General features: G+C 47.5%; 1 protein-coding gene across 13 annotated transcripts in view; it reads right to left on the reverse strand.

Annotated features, from left to right (window-relative positions):
- Positions 1-23,911, reverse strand: part of Trappc9 (trafficking protein particle complex subunit 9) — a 475,208-nt gene that overhangs the window by 351,628 nt on the left and 99,669 nt on the right. For all 13 annotated transcript variants that reach the window (XR_015624092.1, XR_015624090.1, XR_015624086.1 and 10 more), the window contains 5 exon segments: positions 21,097-21,242; positions 17,292-17,377; positions 14,539-14,665; positions 10,093-10,225; positions 5,754-5,917 (listed from right to left, as the gene is read on the reverse strand). Coding sequence is in view for 6 of the 13 variants with exons in the window: in NM_001034156.2 (NP_001029328.1) it covers positions 5,754-5,917; positions 10,093-10,225; positions 14,539-14,665; positions 17,292-17,377; positions 21,097-21,242 (656 nt within the window). In the remaining 7 variants the exon portion in view is untranslated.

The following is a 23,911-nucleotide window of genomic DNA, read 5'->3' on the forward strand; positions in this document are numbered from 1 at the left end:
CCCAGAGCAGATATGTTAAGATAATGTTGAACATTAATAGGTATTTTCACATATTTCACTTGGATGCTTACACACCTACATGGGAACTAAAAACTGGCCTCTACTTTTAAATAATTTGTTATAAAACTTGGCAATAAAAAATAAATAATGGGCTGGCGAGACAGCTCAGTGGTTAAGAGCACTGACTGCTCTTCCAGAGGTCCTGAGTTCAAAGCCAGCAACCACACGATGGCTCACCACCTGATCTGTGATAGGATCTGATGCCCTCTTCTGGTGTGTCTGAAGACAGCTACAGTGTGCTTGTAAATAAATAAATATAAATAAATAAATAAATAAATAAATAAATAAATAAAATATGCTGTCTGAAAAAAAACTAAATTCAAAGAATGAAGAAACTGTTCTGGGAAGATGACTCCATGAGTAAAACATGTGCCACAAAGCATGTAGACCTCTGTCTAAGTATGCAGAACCCACGTAAAGCCAGGCACCAGTAGCGTGTGTGCATATAACACTGGTATTCCTGCAGAGCAGGGGGAGACAGACACAGAGGTGGGAGGCAGGCACAGGAGAAGCCTTAGAAGCTCACAGGCCAGCTAGCACAGTGTACACAACAGCAGACAATGAAAGAGCAGAGGAAGATTAGGACCAACACTTGAGGTTGTCCTCTGACCTCCACACCTTCGTGCCCACATGAACACAGACCCATACACACATATACCATAAATACATACATATGCACACTATACGTGCACAAAAATAAGACTTTTTTAATAAAAAAAAAAAAACAGAACCTGTAGATAAGTTCAGTGGTCAAGAGCACTTGTTGATTTGCAGAGGGTGAGGGTTTGACTATAGGCACCAGTGTCAGGCTGCTTACAACTGCCTAGGACCCTAGCTCCAGGGTACCTGGTCCTCCCTTCTGGCCTCCATAGGTACCAACACACTACACATTCATCCACACACTTGCAGGTACACACACACACACACACACACACACACAAATAAATTTTGAAATGAAAAGGAACAAAGGGGACTAGGATGTGTATTCATGTGTTGTGTTCGCACCTGCTTTGTTTTGCTGTGTTCTGTAGTTTGTGATGCCAGGGATCAAACCCAAGGGACCATGGAGCCACAACCTTGGGTCTACATCAAACTTGTGTCTATGTATATTCTGAGCATTCTTACACCGTCTACAGGAAAATAAGTACATTTTTCCCTGGTTTTGTCTTCATCGTAATGATTTCAGTGGTACTTTAAGCAAAGGCCATAAAACCTTTCACAGCCTAGAAAGATTCTGTGACAAGTGAGCCGGGATCAGAGGAGAATACCAAGAAGGGAGATAACCCTTGTCTTCAAACAGGGTGGCTACACTACATCTGCATGGTAGGACCCCGTGAACGAGGACCCATTAAAGCCCAAAAGGCAGTCTAGGCCACACACCACTGACCCTCATCACACACTCAGAAGCAAAAGGCCTTTTTTATGGGGCTTGTGGACAGGAGAGTCAAGAGGACAAAGAAAGCACAAAAGGCTAATGAGTGGAGGCAATGGGCGTGGCTAGAAGGGACCACAGGCAGAGACAGTAGGTGTAAATGGGCTTCCCATTACCTTCCAGGCATCAGAGACAGACAAAAGCAAACCAAGGACCTGAAGGCCTGCTCCTGCAAGTGCTAGGCACCAGGTAAGCAAGTGGGGTCCTACAAAGACAAAGGGTATGCAGAGGATGGCAAACAGGAGTGCAAGTGGAAGGACTGAGGGCCTCAATGTTGGTAGAACCTCCATAGGAAGACCCACCGAGTCAACCAACTTGGGACTCTCAGAGACTGAAGCACCAAAGAGCACACACAGGCTGGACATACGATGTAGCAGATGTGCTGCTCGGTTTTGTGTAGGTCCTGAACAGCAGGAGCGGGTGCTGTCCCAAAGCTATTTACTATGGGATTTACTTCTCTCTGGGCTGCCTTGTCTGGCCTGAGTGGGAAAGGATTTGCCTAGCCCCACAGAAACTTGATGTGCCAGGGAGGGGTAGGACAGTTCCAGACAATGGGGGAAGAGCATTAGGGTTAGGGTTCGGGTTAGGCTTAGGGCACCAGGCATACACGTGGTACACAGATATGCATGCAATATCCAATCCCACAAAATAAAATAATAAAATAAAAGTGGAGTCCTGCTTCCTGAGGGTTTCCAGGGTCCTGCCAGCATGACTCATGGACCCCAGGATAGCCCACCCCACATGTTCACAATTGCTGTCACTGCACGACAGCTCTCCTGTATTGAAGCCACAGCAGAGAAAGGCCCAATCCTTACCCTGACCTGAAAGGCCTCTGTGGTGGCCCTGAACATGAGAAGTCACCCATCTGCTACTGGGAGCTAGGGGACCAGGAATGGCTATTGCTACTCCTAAGGAAGAGAACAAAGCTACCTCAAAGCAAGGAATGGAGCCTGGGAACCCAGAGAAGGCAGAACTTCACAGTTGGACATTAAAGATGCAGGATGCACTAGACTTGCAATAAAGACAGCACGCCTGCAGAAACAGAGCCTTCTTATTAGGCATGGCTGCGGCTCAGCCCCCCAGCACCGCTCCACCAACTCCTGGCTCCCGGCTATCGCCAGTTCCTCATCTCCTCACGTCAGGCAGGCGGGTCATCTGTTGATGCTGAAAGCTTTTCCGCACTGCAGAATGCAAGCCGCAGGGATCGTTCCCTCTGTATATTTTGAAAGCAGATGGCCTGTTTTCATTAATTTAATTCTACATGTAAATGTACTGCTGCTTGGGACAGTAATTAAAAAATGAATGATGGCTTTAATCTTTCCGTTGTAACTGCTTTGCTTCGGAAATGGTTACACGATGCCTGGCATTACACGTCTACATGTCTTCCTCCCTTGTGATGAGGTAAGGCTAGCAGAGCTGAGACTAGCGCCTGGAAAAGCATCCGCATGTATATGGAGCTCTGAAATGAAACTCACTCTATTCTGGCTTTGAAAATTAAAAGACAAGTGTCAGAGAGGGGGCACATCAGTCAAGAGCACCGGCCGCTCCTTCACAGGATCTGAGTTCTGTTTCTAGCCCCTATACGTATGCTTACAACCATCCACAATTCCAGTTCCAGACAATGGGGGAAGAGCATTAGGGTTAGGGTTCGGGTTAGGCTTAGGGCACCAGGCATACTCGTGGTACACAGATATGCATGCAATATCCAATCCCACAAAATAAAATAATAATAATAATAATAATAATAATAATAGTAATACCTAGTCATTGTTTTTGTTTGTTTTTACTTTGGGGGGAGGTGGTTGATTGGTTGGTTTGGGGTTTTATTTTTTGTTTGTTTGGTTTGGGGTTTTTTGGGGGGAGTTATTTATATATTATTTCGTTTTACATCCAACCACTGCCCCCATTCCCAGTCACCCCCTCCCACAATCTCTCCCTCACCCCCTCCCCTTCACCTCTGAGAGGGGGATCCCCCCCCCAAGTATTCCCTACCCCTCCCTGGCACATCAAGTTTCTGTGGGGCTAGGCAAATCCTTTCCCACTCAGGCCAGACAAGGCAGCCCAGAGAGAAGTAAATCCCATAGTAAATAGCTTTGGGACAGCACCCGCTCCTGCTGTTCAGGACCTACACAAAACCGAGCAGCACATCTGCTACATCGTATGTCCAGCCCGTGTGTGCTCTTTGGTGCTTCAGTCTCTGAGAGTCCCAAGTTGGTTGACTCGGTGGGTCTTCCTATGGAGTTTCTACCAACATTGAGGCCCTCAGTCCTTCCAACTCTTTCATAAGGATCCCCGAGCTCTATCTACTGTTTGGCTGTGGGTCTCTACACTGTTTCTGAGACACTTGTAACCCAGCTGGAGACAGAGAGTCAGCCAAGAGTACTCTCAAACAACAGGGGAAGACCTAACACCCCAATAGTGGGAAGGTTTTCAGTGGGATGCTGATTGGGCTGGAACCCAAAACGTGCAGTAACTGAACAAAGGAGGTGGAGATAGGGTAGAGAAAGCAAAGGAGGTGGAGGTAGGACAGAGAAGATGGCTGACTGAGTCCAGGAGAGGAATGTCTGATCCAGCAGCTTAAAGGGTTAAGTGTAATGTCCTTAACAGGGGAGTGTAGGTTTGGGGTGTGGCTCTGCGTTTGCTGTTTATTTTTGGATGTTTTTGAGACAAGGTCTCATTACATAGCTCTGGCTATTTGGAACTCACTGTGTAGACAAGGCTGGCCTAGAAATCACAGAGAGCCACCTGCCTCTGCCTCCCAACTGCTGGAATTAAAGACGTGCAGCACCATGGCCAGCTGGGATTATATTCTTAGTGGCAGCCAATACTTCCTTTGAAAGAGAAAGACACACAAGGGCTGTGCTTCAGAAAGAACACGGGATCTGAGTAAAAATAGTCACATGATTATCACCTGGGTTTATTTTAGGAAAGAAAAAAATATTTTCCAGTTTCAAATTGGGAAGACAAGGTAGATTACAGGCGATGTAAAAGGTTTCACCATAGAAGACCCTATTCCTAAAGACATCTCATACCTGAGTCATATAATATAAGGAAATCTACCTGGTACTGACCCGGAAGCTTTATCCCTGCTGGGTAACTTTCATGATGAAAGATGTTGTGTACACTACTGGGGGAGAAAAGAGATCATCACTCTGACCCAGTTATGAATCTTATAAGCTACATTAACAGTAGGCCTTAGTAAGACACGCCCATTAGTGCAACACTGGCATCAATGTCATGGGAGCAACCAAATACTTTATGATTGGGTTTAAGACCTGTTCCACAAGAGAAAACCCATGCCTGTCACCACTGTCAGGGTCAAGAACCTGTGGCTAGACAGCGCCATAGGGAGAACTTAATACTATTATTCTGCTAAATGGACATAATGTTAAACAAGCTCCTAATGGCTTATTGTTACACTTATAGATCAATGCACCTCTCAATCCTCCACAGAGAAGCTTTTATAGCAGTACTGACTAACATAAAGACCACACCCCGTGGAGGTAGAGAGAATAAGAGGCTTCGGAGTACTAAGCCCTGAATGGGACATCTATATCACACTCCCTTCCTGGAAAGCTCAGAGATCAGTGGGGAAGAGGAGGTGGAAAGATTCTAAGAACCAGAGGTGGACCGTGATTACAAGAAAACTGTTTTCTGCACGTAGGAACTCACAGTGATTGTGACAGCATGCACAAGACCTATGAAAGTCCAAACAAAATCCCAGCATGGAGAGAGCAGGTGGACATGAAGTCCCACCCCACCTGTGGAGAGATTACCAACTGATGGCTGCTGAAAGAAGGTAGCCATTTTCTTTGAGTACTTGTTGCCCCTCGTAGGCTAACATTCTCCAGGCGATGGCCACACAGCCAATAATATACAGACGGAGAGATTAGATTCAATGAGTTTAAAAAGAAGAAGACAAAAGAGTTGGGTGGGGATTTGTGGGGTTGGATCTAGGAAAAGTTGGAATGAACATAACAGAAATACATTGCAAAAAACAAAGAATTAATAATAATGCTGTTTTTTAAGCGTTTCCTCCTAACGACTTCAGTTTTCTGTCACTCATCAACACTAACAATTTCTTCAAGCATCAACCAAGGCCCATAACTGACTTACTTAAGTTTCAAGAACCAGGTAAAGGACTTGGCACTGAGGGACACTACAGAAAGAGTCATTAGGTTTCCTGGTTGCACTTTGGGTAACAAGCATCAGCTCTCCGCGGTGTGTCCTCTGATGCACAGATAGTCCCCATGCCACCTACCCTTAGTGGTGAGAAGCTTTGAGGTGACCTCCAGCTGCTCCAGAGGCTCCAGTCCAATGTTCTCCAAGGTAATGGCGAGCTGTTGAGTCTCCCCATTGAAAAGCTGAACAGACACATTAGTGGCTATCTCATCCCCGGCAGAAGGCTGCAGTGAGTGTGCAGACCTGAAATCACAGAGACGACAGGACAAAGAGTGAGGGACAAGAGGGGAAGGCATTGGCAGTCGTTGCGACCATTCACACAGGAACACACTTCAGAAGCAGTCTAGTTGCCCTCACTTTACACACAGAATTTGGGGCTCAGTAATCACAAAGACACGAAGACACAAAACTAGGGGCCATGGAGTTATAGAAGTTAGAGTTGGCAAGTCAGGCCCCAGATTTCAGGGGATCTGACACTGCCTCTACTCAAGATTCATGTGGGGTGAGGCCAAGGTCAAGGGCATCTCTGTCACACAGGAGGAGAGCACACAGTGGATGTCAACAACGCTAAGAGAATTCCATGAGTGAGCCTCTCGGATGTTTACATGTTACAGTCGACCCCCACTTGAATAATCACTTTTTAATGCAGTAAATCACCTCAGAAAAAGTTACAGATGTAGCTATTTATGAATAAATAAATGAACATGTTAATTCCGGGTCATTCCAATGGGAACCTCTCCCCCAACCCATACCCTCTTCTCTAAAGGATAAAACCCGCCAGGGTTTTGGACAAACCCCCTTCTCAGCCCTTGGCTCCTGACTTCCTATGAACAGGCTGTCCAACTCATCCCACCAGGAGCTCAGAGACACCAGAGAGTACCTACATGCTTTATTAAAGCACCACAGGATACTAAAGCAAGAAAGGTGAGGCAGATGCCACCTCTGGGAGCTCCTATAAAAGTAAGAAGAAGTTGAGGTTGACCTTGAGATGGCTGAAGGGACACCTGCAGTAGCAAGCAAGTCCTCCTTGTGTGACAGCAGAGGTAAGCAGTTGAGATGACCCAATTAGTGGGCAGGGGACACAGGGCCTTTCCCCAGAAGGCTCTTCCTTCCTGATAACAGCTCCCTGATTGTTTCCCTCAGCATGACCCCTCCCCCCATCTGTCTCCTGGTCTGGACACTGAGGGCCTTCAAGTGTCTGTCTCCTTTCCCACTTCTCTCTGTGGCTCACCCTGTTAAGTGGTCAGGGGACAAAGAACAGTGGGGACTGAGGCCAGGCCTTGGAGCTATCTGCTGGACACACCCACGGGAACAAAAACAGAACACCTTCCTGGAGCTGCATGTGCTAAGCTGAGGTGAGTGTCCATCCTTCATTGTGGCCAATCGGAAATGCTACACCTGGCACACTGCGCCCAGTGCAACTGCAGACCGTTGTTCACCTGCTCTTTACCTATGCAGTTTAGGGACTCACAGAGATGCTCTGCCTCCACTGAGACCCCATTTTAAATACCTCCATTTTTCCTAAAGAGAAACCTTGACATACTATATATATATATCTATGGCAAAGCTCTATCAGGGGCTAAGGCGTTTTTACTACCGAGTGTGCCTCTTTTTGTGCCTTCGTTAGCCCATGGACACGTGGGTCTTTGCCACTATTTAACTATCAGGTACAAGTTTTGGCAACAGTGTATATGGTCTCTCTCATCTTAGGCACATACCCAAGAAGAGAATAGCTGGGTCATTAAACTCATGTTTGATCTTTTAAAAGACTTCCAGATGAGCACAGCATTTTACATTCCCATCAGCAGTACATGAGGGAGAACGCTTGCTCCTGTAACCCCTTCCCAGCCTGGCTGTTGTCTGTTTTCTGATCACAGCCACCCCAGTGGACGTGAGCTGCTGTCTCGGGGTGGGGGAGTGAGCTCCAGAGAGACGAACGGCTCTGCACCCTTCCAGGCTACTTATATTCTGTGCGTGCATCTTTCAGGCTGCAAGACTTATTGAGATCATTTGCCGATTTTTCTAATTAGGTTGTTTGTCTTCTTTACACCGAGTTTTTAAAGCTCTTTATATAGATACCACTCTATCAGATATGTGCTGGGCGAATTCTCCCTTTCAACCTGTGGGTTGTCTTTTCATTTTCCTAATGGCATCTTTGGACGCACCACTGTTTTTTTATTGTGATGAGGTCCCAGCTATCAAGGTTTTATACTATGGATGCTAACCCAAGGTCAAGAGCCTGTCTTCTTCTGAAAATGTGGGACTTCAGCTCTTGCAATCAGACCTGTTGTCCCTTTTGAGTTATCGTTTTCAATTTTGCTTTTATTCCTCGATCATGAGCCCCCCTCCCTCCCGCACTCCCTCCATAGCCGGCTGCCCATGCACACCCCACCCCGAGACCCACAGCTGCTGCCTCCTCCCCGTCCAACTCGTAACTATGGATGGTCAGAGGGCAGGACGGCTCCCTGTCATTCTCTCCCATTTGACAAACACAAGGCCAGGACGGCCACGTTCACTGTTAGAGCACTGCTGGACAAGGGAAAGGGGCCACCAAATGGATGGGAAAATCATAGGACACATTTTACAACAGTGGATACCCATCCTGATGAGTCAGAAAATGAGTGGCTGTTGCATTCTGAGATGCCTGTGAGAAGCACAGTTTTGAATCATTTAAAATTACGCTTTCCGGTCCTATGCTCTGATCCAGCCTGGTAAAGGTCACTCCCACCCCTTATTGAAGAAACTTTTTTGCAGCAGATGGAGATCTTCACAGAAAGTCACAACAGGTAAAAAAGAAAGAAAGAGAGAGAGAGAGAGAGAGAGAGAGAGAGAGAGAGAGAGAGAGAGAGAGGGAGAGAGAGAGGGAGGGAGGGAGGGAGGGAGGAAGGGAGGAAGGAAGGAAGGAAGGAAGGAAGGAAGGAAGGAAGGAAGGAAGGAAGGAAGAAAGGCAGAGAACAGCTGGCTGTGGGATGCCTGGCCCCAACTGATACACCCATAGCACAACCCCTTCACCTAGAGCTCATGAAACACCTTGGAAGAGGGGGTGGAGAGATCCCAAGAGCCTCAGGACCAAGAAGTTGGCTGTGAGATTGTATGGTCCAGATATGACACTGTGACATCACTGTCTAAACAGGGCCTGAGCAATGACAGGAGTTGACACAGCAGAATAGGGTCAGGGCATCTCACCAGACCCCACTGCTAGATGAAGAGCTGTGGGGGCTTACTGACAGCTGAGATGGGGAGATTTCGTCTCTCCCAGGGAGGAGCCCCCTAATTGGTTCCCCAATGGCACTATAAACAGCTCTAAACAGACTCAGCAGACTGTGTTTGTGCATTGATTCATCCATATAACAAGTAAAAAAGAAGTCATGAATTTGGGGTGGGGGGAATGGGACAAAGGGGTGGGGGAGCCGAGAGGAGAGGGAAGGATGATGGAAGATTTTAACTTAAAGTTAGGCTTTTTAAAATGTGAAAAGACTTCAGTTACATATGTGGCTACAAAATAAGCAGAAACTACCTCGTCCAACCCAAGAATGTAGTTTTTTAAAAAACAGGCTGGCTAAGACACTGCAAAGCAAGGCAAGATCATAAAGCCCTAAACAGCTAGCTGTTCTGGCCACCTAGGCTTACTCCCTTTAATGTTTCCATAAAATGCTAAAAACGAACAAAGAGAAAAACTTTGTGAGAAAGAAAGAAAGAAAGAAAGAAAGAAAGAAAGAAAGAAAGAAAGAAAAGAAGGAAGGAGGAAGGAAAGAGACAGAGAGAGAGAGAGAGAGAGAGAGAGAGAGAGAGAGAAAATCATGTTTTAAAGTCATAAGAACCTCCAATCTACCCCCTCCCCCGTGTGTGTGTGTGTGTGTGTGTGTGTGTGTGTGTGTGTGTGTGTGTGTGTGTGTAGGTCAGAGGTCAACATCAGGTGTCTTCCTCTACAGCAGCACACTTTTTTTGGTAGGGCTCTCAGTGAATATGGAACTTGCCATCTCACTAGGTTGACAGTGAACACCCAGGATCCTGCCATCTCTGGTGTTGCAGGCCACCAGGCCTGAATTTTTACATTGGTGCTGGGGGTCCAAACTCAGGTCCTTGTGCTTGTGCAGCAAGCACCCTACCCACTGAGCCATCTCTCGAGGCCCCACGAGTTTTTCTTAAATGGTCATAAAACCTAAACTGGTTCTTGTGGTTCTGATTCTAACGGCTAACTGTACCTTTGCTCTGGTGAGAAAGGCTTCAACTGGGCTCTTACATATTTTCAGAGAATATATTAACTCTCTGGTCTCTTAAGGTCCCTCTGCTGTTTCCTGCCTTACCCAAACCAGATGAACCCCAACCGTTTGTGCTGTTTTCAGAAATGTATAGCCAAAGAGTGTCCTAAGGTCGACTGCTTCCAGCCACTGACCCCTGTGCCCTCCGGCCCCTACCTGGGCAACGATGTGCTGATCTGCAGTCTTGGCAAGGCAGGGATGACTTCCACGGTGGAGCCGCTCGTTTTCAGTCCCGGGAGGTTGTCCAGAAGACAGTCGCTGAAGACCCCAAAGACTGTGGTGTGGTAGCCTGCAACACAGATGGTTTCGTGCCTCCTGACGAGGCTTGGCCCCTACTAAAGGCCACAAAGAAAACACTAAAATCCCCCTCCTCCCTCACCCATGTTCCCTACTGCTCACTGTACCCCAAAGACCCTGGCTGTCCTTGGACAAAATGAAGCAGAGGACACTGTGCCCTGTTTCCCAAGGTTGGCCAGGCCTAGACAAAGTGTCCTTGTAAAGGGCCCTAAGTACTCCCAGTCCTCACGGCTCAGCAGTTTCCATCTCTGCTCTTTTCTAATATACCTTTCAGGTTTAGCATCTCTAACATGATAGCGATGCTAATATTCCTCTCCCAGGCATAATGTGACTTAATGAGCATCTGAAAACTACTTTAGAACCCTCTGTTGAGAGACGAAGGTTCAAGAGCCAATTATTGTCATTACAGCTGCTTCATGATGCGGCAGCTCGACCACACGGGTGCGAGGACCACAATTTAAGATCAGCACAGGGTCCTCGCAAGGAGAAAGATAAGCACTTGAAATTGTTTAAGCAAAGCTTTAAAATGGCTTTTTGAGATTTTAAAAGGTGATTCTGTAAACAGTACTTGCTTTGTAACAAATGTAGGTGATGGCTAGGAGCTAGAAGCCTAGACTTGAGTATTACATCCCAGAGGGACAAGAAAGTTACTCCCTAAGGAGGAGCCATTCTCCTTCCCAGTGGGCATCACTCATTCTGTTTGTGGAGCAGCAAAAGGCAATTCCTCCACTCCAGCCACACCCACTCTTTAACACAGCCACACCCACTCCCTTGCATAGCCACACCCACTCTCTAACACAGCCACACCCACCCCCTTGCATAGCCACACCCACTCTCTAACACAACCACAGCCATCTATCAAAGCAGCCATACTCCCTCTGATACAGCAGCCACGCCCCTCCCAGGCAGAGCATCTGCACCCGTCCCCGACACTGAAGCCACGCCCCTCCCTGACATAGCAACCACACCAATCCCTGACAGAGACGCCCCCTTTGACCCAGTAGCCACTTGCTTCCTTCCCACTCAGAGCCTCTCAAAGTCTGTCTATGGTGTTTAATTTCTTCCCAGAAGCTCCCTTGGGCACTAATATCCCATGCTTTCTTCTGTATGGAACCTGATATGATTTTGTCTATTAAGCATTTGTTATTTTATAATTCTTAATTACAATCAGTCATTTTCCTTTGCTTCAGACATAGCCAATGCTAAAACCATAGCCACATGAACTCTAGTCTGGGGACAATGTTTAGTGCAGGTCCAGATGATCTAGGCCACCCAGGCAACTAAGGATCACCAAAAGTAGGCACTAACCCCCGCCCTCCGCCCCCAGACTCTCACACTCACTGAGCTACAGTAGCTTCTGTCTTGTCCCTGGCCCATCTACTCGTGCCTTCCCCTCCCCATTCACAGCCACAACTCTGCCTGTGTCTTTCCTACCTGGACTCTGAGGACAGATGCTAGGTCTTTTAAGATCTACCCCACAGCCTGTGGTCAGGTAGCTCTGAAGCCTGTCTGGCAAGCTTCCCCTCTGTCCAAACATAGCAGCTAGCCCCAACTAGCTTCAGGATGATTCCCAAGGCCTCCATGATGCCCATCTCCTTCCTGCCGCATTACTGTCTACCCCACCCTGGCTACCTCCATCTAACCACCACACCCCAGAAATGCCAGTCTCAAGACTGGAAAAGCTGCTCTCTCTGCCTGGAGCCCATCTAGACATTGGTTCCAATTGTCTACTCCTGGTGGACCTTCTAAGATCAGGGCCACCTGCTAAGGCAGGCCTCCATTGTCCACGTCCCTGCTGGGTCCCCAGCATCCCCTAGTTCTCACATCTCCATCCATCTCAGCACTTGCTGGGATAGCATTTAACTGTCCAGCAGGCGACAACTTTCCCAGACAGCACATATGCTGCTGAGCAATAGTTAAGGCAAGAAAGAAGAAAGAAGCCACACCTGATGTCATGGAAACTAAGATATACCGAGTGTCATGGGAACATCACAGGGACCAAATCAAGATGACAGGCTAGAAGAATGCTTGCCCTGAGAACTGATTGAGGCTCAGGTGCCCTTAAAGACAAATCCATGTAAGTAAGGTTCAGATGACTGGTGTACTATGGGTACCATCGGGAACCCTGTGACACACAAGTCTTTCCAAGAGGGAATATAAGGACACTGGGTGAAGGTGTTCCAGGCTCAGGAATATACCTTAAAACAAGACTGATGAGGGCCTTGGTATGGGAGGTGGGCCCATCAGCAAGTAGGCTGAAGACAGAAATGGCCAGTCCTTGTGCTCTGTGATTAAACACTGTGAGAGAACCATGACATGAAACTAACCATGTAGGCAGCAGGAAATAGCAGCTCTCGTATTGTAGTGAGAATTTTCGTTTCTTTAAAGACCCAGTTGTGTTATGCGAATATGTTTTTGTTTTAATCCTAGGTGTGAGATAAAGGGCTGCTTCAGATTGTTCATAGCCAGTAACTATGATTGCCTCGTGCTCTAGGAGGGGCATGATTTTTGCCAGTTGCAGACAGCTTATATTTGAAACTTTGGGGACTCGGAGAGGGTATAAATGGGAGAGTCCCCAAGAAGGCCTGTGGCAGCTACTGCTCCCCCTGCTGCTCCCCTGCTGCTCCCCCTGCTGCTCCCCCTGCTGCTCCCCCTGCTGCTCCCCCTGCTGCTCCCCCTGCTGCTCCTGGTTAATGTTTGCCAAGTGGTTCTGAGCAAAGACAGGAGAAGAAGAAATTGGATATTCAGAAGATGAAGATTAGACTTACCCCAAGCAACTTGACAGCCCTAATCATCGGGAAGTATCTAAAGGGGTCTACATCCCCTTACCTCTCTGACCTTTCCTGCCTACCTAGTGTTGGAAAGGATTGGGATAGAGAAGGACAGTAGAGATAAGAACCCAATAAAATAACTGGGAGAGAGAGACAGACAGACAGAGACAGACAGAGACAGAGAGAGACCGAGAGACAGACAGACAGAGACAGAGACAGAGAGAGACAGAGAGACAGACAGACAGAGACAGAGACAGACAGAGAGACAGAGACAGAGACAGAGAGAGACAGAGAGACAGACAGACAGAGAGACAGACAGAGACAGACAGAGACAGAGAGACAGATAGAGACAGAGACAGAGACAGACAGAGAGACAGAGACAGAGAGAGACAGAGAGACAGACAGAGACAGACAGAGACAGACAGAGACAGAGACAGAGAGACTGACTACATTGTATAGTATTATCAGTGAGGTCTGGGAGCTGGTTAGGGTAAATGGTGCACAAAGACACTTCACTAAGATGGGAGCCTTTAAGAGAAAGGCTACTTCAGGGAGAAGAGGTAGGGTCTTGGTGTGGCATAGTATACATGAAGAGTTCACAGGACCTCCAAGGAGATAGCAAGCAGTGGGGGCTGTCCCTATGGGAGGACCAGAAGCATGCATGACATGACTAAAGGCAGGAGGAGGTCCCTGCTTGGTAGGGTTATGAAGCAAGAAGAGAAAAGGGAGAAAAAAACAAAGGTGGAGTGAAGACTCCAGGAAGAGTCCAGGGAAATGGCTTGGCAGGTAAAGTGCTTACCATGCAAGCCAGGAGCCTGAGTTTAATCCAGAACATACATAAAGTCAATATCATCATCTGACTTCCACATGCACGCCACGGCATATGTGCTACCCATACACACGCATACATCATGCAAACTGAGAAGAAAGGAGGAGCAGGGTCAGGGAGGGCAGGGAAGAAGGGATAGGATAACAGAGGGAGGAAGCCAGCATACAGCATGCAGAAACCAAGACTGAACCAGACCAGGGAGGAGGTACCATGCCAAGGCTGATCTCTGTACAAGATTAGGAAAAGACTAAACAGTAGGCCCAGTTTCAGCCAGAATAGAACTGCTCTTGATCATGGTGACAAGAGTTTTGATAAGTATCAAGATTTGCATAGAGAATGCAGGGCATCGAGAAACCACTGCAGAGGTGGATGGTAGAGTCTTCACGGACATACAAAGCTCTGAAGGGGGCACAGTGGCTCTGAAGTGGATTTGGTGGCAGTGAAAGAGGCTGAGTCCATGCTGTCCCAAAGGAGAAAAGCAAAGATGAGGCGAGGCAAACTAGAGCAGCCAAGGCACAGGACTTTGTCCCCACAGCAGCACATCAGGTACCCAGCACACAGCAAAACCAACTTTTTTCTATCATCTCACTTTGGATATAAGTGCCATCATCTCATTGTCATTTAGCTGGTTAGGATCATGGGTGAGGTGACCAGCTCCGGTGATCTGCATCAGTGATGCAGAAACCACAGAGGAACTCTCCTTACCATTCACAGTGATCATCCCTGTAGTCTGTGGGACCCCGACCAGTGTCACCGGGTACAAACCAGATTCCGCAGGAAGGGAGAGTGCTGCAGGAAGAGACTCGAACTCCACTCCGCTGGTGAGAAGCCCCTGCAGGAAGTGAAGGAGCACTGTGAGGAGGCACAGGCCAGACTCAGGCTGGACGGCCACCTCTTATTGAGCTCCGTGGCACTCACTGCAGAAACCGTGGGAATGAAAAGTCCGGCAGCTTTTCAAAACCCCTCAGAGAACTTCAAGGGAGACTGGTGTGATCCGGACAGGAGAGCGGCAAGCAAAAGCCCCGCTGAGGCTAGGCCCACTATTGTCATCTGATCCCTTGCTTTGCTATTTCGTCAAATGAGAATACAGACCCAAAGAAAAGTAAATAAATATCGTGTCTCACACACAAAAGAAAAAGAGAGTGTGGGAAGTCTCAGAAGTTGGCTTCGCACCAGGGCATCTGTGACTTATTTGTTCATCTCAATGGTCACCGAGCTTGCTAGTGAACCACAAGTCCTGAGCCTCAAGGAGCTGCTCTGGGCGGGCCATAGCACAGAGACATCAGTCCTTAGGAGGTCCCAGTCAGTGTGACAGGGACAACTGTTCACAAAGGCAACGTCTCATCGTTGCCACCCCTTGGAATCCATGCTGAACCCTGAATAAGCAAGTATGGTCAGCAAAGAGGCAAAGGCCAGAAGGACGTTTCAACAACACAAGCATCAACATGAGCTAGGAAAAAACACCCTGAAAAGCAAAAGGAAGGAAATAGCATTAACAAAGACCATAAACATCTTGGAGTAAATTCCAAGATGTTGTGCAAGATTTCATGGCAGCTACTAAACAAAGAGGACCTCAATGGAGAAAGAATTTCCAGATTCTCCCAAGTGATAAGGCTCTCCTCAGGACAGTAGTCAAATCGGTAGGAGCTATTTTAGATACATTGACCAGGAGTGAGTGCACAGACTCTGTGAGCATTGCTCACAATAGAAGGAAGCATGCCAACATCAAAAGGAGGGAGGCAGGGGTGGGGGACTCCGGGGAACAGGCTGGGATAGCCGAGGTGTGAACCACCAGAGGGTTTGTACTTATGCACATGTATATGTGTGCACAGAGAAATGAAAACAGGTATATGTGTGCACACATTTGCACGTCCTTTCCCATCTCTGTCCACAGAGAACACCAGAAACAAAGGCAATCTGGTGGATTCGATGATGTATGTGAGGTATGCACAGATGCCATGGGTGAGAGTAGAAGAAAAGCCCATTATACGGCTGTTGTCCCTAAGCAAAATACATGGACACTCAGCTTAGGTTTAAGTTAACTAGAGCCAAATGGCAGCTGCTAATACATCTTCAGGGCAGGTGGTGAATATATGAGAGTTTATGCCTAAAATGCTTCGTAATTATTTAAGTTTCTGTCCCCAAGGGGAGAACTATCTCCAAGCAGACCTTTAACTTAAAATGTTTTACTCTTAATCTTTTACAATAAGCATATATTTTTAATGTGCTTATCATGAAAATAATGAAAACTACTTTTAAAGATTTGTCTTTTAAATTAGCCAGGCATACTAAACATGCCTTGAATCTCAGCACTTGGAAGGTAGAGGCAGGTGTAGTGCTAGGAGTTCAAGGCCAGTCAGTTACGTAGTGAGACTCTGTCTCAAAGACAAAAGAAAAAAGAAAGAATATATGGAGAGCAGCGGCAGCCCTCAGACAGCAGCAACAGATTCTCACCGAGGGCAGGGCAGAGAACTCAGCAGATGATGAGTTCATCAAGCAAGAAAGAAGACCAGAGTTTGGATCCCCAGAACCCACATAAATGTCAGGTGAGTGTGAAAACAAACCTTTAACTCCAGCTCACAAGGAGCAGAAGGGATCCCTGGAGCAAGCTGGCTGGTAAGACTCACCACATTAGCAAGCTCTGGATTTGACTGGGAGATCCTGCCTCAAAAATTTAAGGTGGCCGGGCAGTGGTGACCCACACCTTTAATCCTAGCACTTGGGAGGCAGAGGCAGGTGGATCTCTGAGTTCAAGACCAGCCTGGTCTACAGAGTGAGTTCTAGGACAGCCAGGGCTGCAGAGAAACCCTGTCTCTAAAAACCAAAAACAAATAAAATCGAGGTGAAAGAGCAACAGGGAAGATCCCCAACATCATGCAAATGTGCACACACACCCGCGCACACCTGAGAGAAGAAGACCGCAAGGAGGAGCCATAGCAAATGTGCACACGCACCCGTGCACTGCACCCGTGCACACCTGAGAGGAAAAGAGCTCAAGGAGGATCATAGAACACTGGAACAGGGGCCTAGCCTGAGGCCCACACGACGAGGTCATACATCTCCTCTGACCACACAAGTTGGTGAGCTGTTCTGAGTGGCTTGACTGACTACAAAGTGAGTGACCACCAAGGGGATAGGTCAGAGCCATGCACTGCAAACATTCTTTTCTTACTAAACAGTGGCCTGTACTAGACTTTGAGCCCTGATCTCCAGATGATTATTTCAAGTCTCTATATTCAATCAATTAAGATCATCGTGTCCATAAATGGAAGGCTTGTTTGTATATGAGTCCCAAGCAAAGACATGACGTGACAAAGCATGGTCTCTGCACACAGAATGTTCAGAGACCTTACCTAACCGGAAGTAAAATCAAGTAGATGTCAGTGGATGCACATGCCCAACACTAAGCAAAAAGGTGTTTTCGGTGATAATTAGGCCAAATGTCTGGTTGCACGTACCATGTTTTCCACGCGGAGCTCAAACGGCATCGGGTTGTACACCATCAGCTGGACTTCACACACGTCTCCTTGAACCCACTGGAAATCTACGAAATACATACAGAAGATCTCCAAGGTGAGTGGGTACCATCATTACTATTCTCCGTTTGTTGTCCGCAGAGCAGAGCCTGGGCATGAGCAGTTCACACTGAGTTCCTAAGAACTATGAACCATAGGAAACCAGTGACAATGGCTATGGTGGTGACCGGTGCTTCTCTGAGCACCTGTACCTCCGGGGGCCACTTGTAAGAGGCCCAGAGCATGACCTCTATGCCCCCTAAAACCTGGTCAGACATGCTCCTTCCTGATTTATTCCAACAACCTGCTTTGGGGCATGCACAACTGCCCCAAAGGCCTCTGAATAGTCACCACTGAGAAACAGTCTCTCACTTGATCCAGAACAACCCTGAGTCAGGTTCTAAAGTCCCACTCTGCAGATGACACAACTGGAGCCCGGGGTGGCACTATCAGAATCTGAAGTTACCTAATAGGAAGTAAGAGCTTCAGGGCCAGGCTACAGTAACACTCAAGATGGCCGCTGACAGCCCTGGCCTGTCCAGGCCACTGCTTTGTTCCTGGGATAGCGGTTGATATCAGCGCAAGAGCTTGCAAGGACTGAAGTCCTATTGCAAATGATATCAGACCCAAGACGGTGTGGTGGCTCTGGTCTGCAATGTCAGTCCACAGGGAGCTGAAGCAAGGGCATCAAGAGTGAAGCCAAAGTGAAAGACAGGAGACCCTGTCTCAAAACAAAGAAAGCAGGAGACTCTGCACCCTATGTGCTCCAGCCCTGCACCTAGGCTGTCCAGCTTCCTCTCCTGGGGAAGCTTCCTCTCCTATCCTGCCCTTTGTGCGCGCCATCTGGATCAGTGGTAAGCTTTTTTTCCCTTAAGAACTGGTTAGGAAAAGCATCACCTCCGTTTGTTTAGATAAAATGTCAGAGGGGAATTACAGGAGCTGGAGTAGTGCTGGATCAGATGAAATGTGGGACCATTTACCCAGAGATGAGTAAGAATCTGGTGGCACTAAGCAAACACGGTGCCTCCCGGCACATGGCACAGCACCATGGGCCACCTAGGCTGTACACCACTGAAGCCGGTTCAGCTGTACTTTCCCTGATTCAGTCATAAGAAGCTGTTGGAGCCTTCCTTTTATGAAAATAGTCTACATTTGCAGAAGAGACCAAGGCAAACACTGTCTAGCCAAGAGTCTAAAATCACATGCAGCCCAACACAGCGTCACAAAGCTGACTTAAAATATTAGGAGGTTTTTTGTTTGTTTGGTTGGTCTGGTTTGGTTTGGCTTGGGTTCTTGTTGGTTTTGTTTTGTTTTCTTTGTTTGGAATGAAGAACTCAATTGGGGGGCTCTGTCAGGTGTGAACTTTGTAGATAACAATGTTGTATTAGGGTGTCGGGCGACTAGGCTGACCGACTCCAGCAGCTTGCACAGCTGTGGGATCTGAGGCCACAGGTGCCAGCGCCCTCATTTTCAGGCACAGGAGAGTGAGCCCTACTTCTCATGAGTGCCAAGGAAGCACTCGGACAAACCAGCTACATATCAACTCCAAATGTATACTTCTGAGTGGAAAATGTAATTTATATTCTATAGCTTCTAATGTCCTTTCTGGAACTATCCTGATTACTGAGTCCACGCTGGAGGCCTGAAGACATCTCTGGACTAAATTTCAAATGTTTCTAAGTGGATCTCCAAGTGTAACAAGAGAGTTACTGTAGCATCAGAGATGTAGTGCATCTTGGAGATGTCCTTGGGGGTCAGAGAGGGGTCCTGAGAACACTGTCCAACTCCTTGCCCGCCTCTGTGTCTGTCTGTGGGCCAATGTAGCTGCTTCATGAGCTCTGCACTTTACAGAGGTGGTGCATGGTAGGATTAAGAGTCTCCCTAGGCTTTTTGTTTGTTTTTGAGACAGGCTCTTGTTTATAAGTAGTCCAGCTACATGGGGTAGTTGAGAAGTCAGTGAGCCAGTGCAGGACAATGCCATCCTCTGCCTCCAATAAGATGAAGGGAGCCATTCCCATCAGAGGTTGCACTAGGGCCCAATGCATTGCAAAGGGACAACTGACCCTCCCCATAGTGCCTGCTGAGTGGGAAATGCTGTCTGCCCTCCCTGGTTATCAAGTACCCCTGATTAGACACTTCCTGTCACTACCATATGTCCTTGTCTCCACAGCAAAGGAACTGTGGTAAGGGACCTATGTCTGGAGCTAACTTTCTTTGGAGGGGGTGTGGGTAGAGACAGGGTTTCACTGTGTAGCTCCGGCTGTCCTGAAACTTATTCTATAAACCAGGCTGGCCTTGAACTCAGAAATCTGTCTATCTCTGCCCCCCAAGTGCTGAACTTCTAAAAGCATGTGCCACCATGCCTGGCTTGGGGCTGACTTTCAAAACCATACAGCAAGATGGAATTCCAAAGACTCAGCACACATTTGCAGGAATTCACTGGCACTCAGTATCAGCTGCCTTCTCTTGAAACATTAGCCCATAGCTCTCTTTACTTCCTCCTTAACCGATCTCACGCGCTTTCTGAGACAAGCTCTCATACAGCCCAGGCTAGCCTCCAACTCACTGTGTAGCCGAGGAAGGCTTCAAACTTCTGACCCACCTATGCCTTCCTCCCGAGAGCTGGGGTTACCAATGTGGATGACCACACACAGAACAATCAGTACTTGGGATCCAACCTCAGCTCTGTGAATGCTAGGTGGGCACTCTGCCAACGAGCTACACATCAGCTTCTCCTCCTCTCTCATTTTCACAGTGAACAGTTGCAGAACAGGCAGAGCCAAACCAGGGCAGGCCACCCTGCTACCTCAAGACAAGGTCACTCTATGCCTGCCCCAGCTTCCTGAAAGTCCATGGGCTCTGCTCTGGGTTACTAGTTAATACCAGGGACAGCTTTTAACAGCCCTACAATTTCAAGAACTTACATCCACCTTACTCTGAACTTCATTCTTCATGGGTTTGTATCCTACCTACATATATTAGACAGAAAATGTGTTGTTCTCATATAGAGAGTACCCAACAGTTGAAAATATCCTAAACCACCCCCCCCCAAAAAAAACAAGAAAACAAACAAACAAAATAAAAAAAACCATTTAAGTAGCCAGGAATGTTGAGGCATGTCTATAATACTGGCTCAAAGAGGCAGAGAGATCTAGAGTCCAAAGCTAGCCTCAACTACATAATGAGTTTGAGATAAGCCTAAGCTACATGGTAAGACCCTCATTCAAGAAAATATAAGAGTATTTCACATGCTCCACCTACCAAATATCACAGCCTTACCTGGCCTGCTTAGGGTGGCCACGATGCTTATAACAGCCTGCACTGGAGCAGATCCATCCAACACAGTCTATCTCAGAACAAAGCGCTCAGTGCACAAATACTGCAGTGGTTTAGACATGATGTGAGTATGCCTACAGGTTCAACTCTAGTTACCACTGGATGTCTGTGACCTTTGGAGGAAGTGACAAGGACCAGTGTGGAGCCCCTGTGACTAGACCACAGGATGGTAACCAGTAAACAGACACACACATGTTCCCTGTCTCTAACATGTGATACCCTAGGTCTCTTTTGGCTTCTAGATCGTCTATGAATCATCTTCCATGAAATAAGCTTCTAAAAATTAGATCAGTGAGCAACTGCCAGCTTAAAACAATGCATGAAGTAAAGTTCCGGGAGAGTATGTACACAAGCACAGAGAAGTGTATGCAGCATATGCAGGAGAACTGGCTAGAAACAGATTGTGGCCTACCTATTTTCTTGTTGCGTTCTTCTCCACGGTTGTGTGCGATGATTGGGGAATAGATGAAGGGACTCTTGGTGGACATGCTCTGCCCCAGCAAGCTTTTCACCTTCTGCGGCCGGAGGCTGGTGGGGAGACTCAGCAGCTTCACGCACCTAGCATTGTGAACGGAACACGGGCACTTGCTGTCAGGACACTCTGGACCACATACAACTGATGACCACAAAAGAAGATGTGCTGAAGGAAAGGAAGAGCTCCCACACTATAGGACCAGGTAGCAGAATAAACATCCCAACCCAGAAGGTCAGGAAGGAGAGGTCCTTTCTGCGCTGGGGATGGGTACAGCCTTTTCTCACCTTCTCCACACAAAGGTTCCTTCTATAAAATGAAGATTCAGTCAGGACTTGCTTAAGGGACTGAGGTAAGGTTGGAGTCCCAGATCCCTCTGGGGCTCACTGCTCTGCTATCTACTGCTCATGCCTGTGACAGGCCTGCCCACAGGAAGTAGAAGCCAAAGCCTATCTGTGGGATCATCAGACAGCACAGGAGAAGGAGTCAAGGAGCACACCATGCTATCCTCAGGAATGGCTGCTTCTCCATCCACTGACCCATGCTTGTGTTCACAAGTTAAAAGCATTAACAATATCTTTAGAATCAACAAAATGAGTCCGTGTCACATTAAGGAAAGGAAATTGACTCAGATTAGTCAAGTTAGAGTTCTCTGCTTTGTCCCATGCTTTCTGTCATCGGGATTTGTGATTTCTGACTTTTCTGCAGTCTGTCTGATGTATGAGTCTGATCTGTCCCATATGCCTGTGTTCCTAAAGAAGGTTTTCGGTCTGTATTTATTGAACAGCACAGAAAGCATCTTATGGGAAAGGAACGAGGGATACTTCATAGAAATCTTCAACAGAGCTTTATAACAGACGAAATCACTGGCTTCAACTGACCCCAACTGGCTCAGATAACAAAGAGCAGTGCAAACAAGCCATCGAGTCCTATCCATGAAGTTTCTAATGCGGATGGTACACATTTATTGAAAAGGGTTGTAATTGACTTGTTAGATGTTTTCAGCAAATGACCATACAACATATACATATTTCACTCTGAGTCTGGGCATGCAACAATACAAAACTATAAGATAAAAGTTAGCATTAGATTAGGTGTAAACATTGATTGCATGGGAAATCCAAAGCAAGTAACATTGGTTGTTACGCTGCTCTCTCTTAAAGGCTGAGTGCACAGCAGGATAGCAGTCTTAAGTGATCTCAGCTATGAAGTCCAGCAAAAGTCCCAGTCTCTTTAAATGAAGGAGACATTTGCATAAAATGCACTACCCATCATGCTCAGCATCATCCAGGTCAACTATGAATCAATTCCTGTTAGAAGCCCAGCCCATGCAGTCCCTGTGCCACCCGCTCCCTAGGCAGTGTCTCAAACACCTCGGAAGCCACCTTGGTGCCTAGGGTGCCACCCACTCACACCAGCCTGAGTGATCAGGACACACTGTGCTGTATTCAGTAAGTCACTCCAGTTTGATGCACAGCTCAACCCACACTGACTAATAAGAACTACCTCACAGAACTGATCTCTATTGGGAGGGATGGGCTCCAAGGCTCCAAGAGGACTCCAACCTAGCCTGTGCCGAGAGCACATACAGCACTCATCACCTGGGCACTGACAGGTCACAGGCAAGGGGTACATCCACCACTCACACTAACCCGGGTGTGGATGAGATTTCCTCTCTTGGATTCTTTCTCTGTATGAACTCCTCCATCATATTATCATCTGGAGTCAGAGTGGCTTCACAGCTCTGTTTTGAAGCAAGCTATAGGCTGGCTGAGGACCAAGGGCCTTCTCTAGCACTTGAACCTGTTGTTTTCAGTAAATGCTGTGAATATATTCCCAAAAGCTGAGCTCCAAACTCAGTGTTCAAATCTATTGAAGCTGAGCACTTGGTGAAACTCATTGCTGACTGCAGGAAACCCAGGCTTTGTGTGCACACACCCCCATTTCAAGGAAACTGCCTTAGACTAATGGCCCTCTCAGACTGACAGGTACCTTGAAGTTGACAGAAAGACCCTCATTACAGTCTGGAGGACCTACCTGTGAGACAACACACACTAATGGCTTTGAGGTCCAGTGGCCTGAACCTCACTCAGCTTTTGTTCATAAAATCAGCAAAGGGGAGGTAATACATGTGGCTGGAAGGGCGTTTCCTTTCTTTGGCCCCCAGTTTTCATAGGCAGGGATGATTCTCAGAAGATACACCCAACCTGACCCTGCCCTTCACCACCCACCCAGAGGGATGGAAGTTGAGAAGACAAGCCTGTGCACACACTTCTTGGTCTAGCTCTCAGGGCAGCCTGCATGCTACAGACAGTGCATAATCTGTATTTTTCTGTATGTGCTAATCCAGGCCCTCCCATGAAAGAGGCTTATAGCTCACACACCCGCCTGACCTGACCCATGCCTACCACCCTCTTTTCCATCTGCCTGGTACAAGTGTTGCTGTGCATTCTGCATGAAGACAGGAAAAGGAGGGTGGCCTCCAGATCTCCTGCAGGGCATCGTGGGACTGCCTGAGGTAGCATGTTTGTACTTGTCATGGCACCTGGCACACAGTAGGTCAGCAGAGCCTTCCCTCCTTTCAGTCTTAAGACAATGATTATTTGCCAATGGAGAGTGGCTGGTCAAAATGCAAGTGCTGGACACAAGGGAGAACGATGCTAAGTCTTGATGCTGGCTATAACCACACTGCTGGATGCTGTACCAGGCACAGCCCACCAACCTGAGTATATATTTGAGGGTGGGACAACTCAGG

The sequence above is a fragment of the Rattus norvegicus genome, chromosome 7, assembly GCF_021556685.1.
Source record: "Rattus norvegicus strain SHRSP/BbbUtx chromosome 7, alternate assembly SHRSP_T2T, whole genome shotgun sequence".
NCBI classification, from domain to species: domain Eukaryota; kingdom Metazoa; phylum Chordata; class Mammalia; order Rodentia; family Muridae; genus Rattus; species Rattus norvegicus.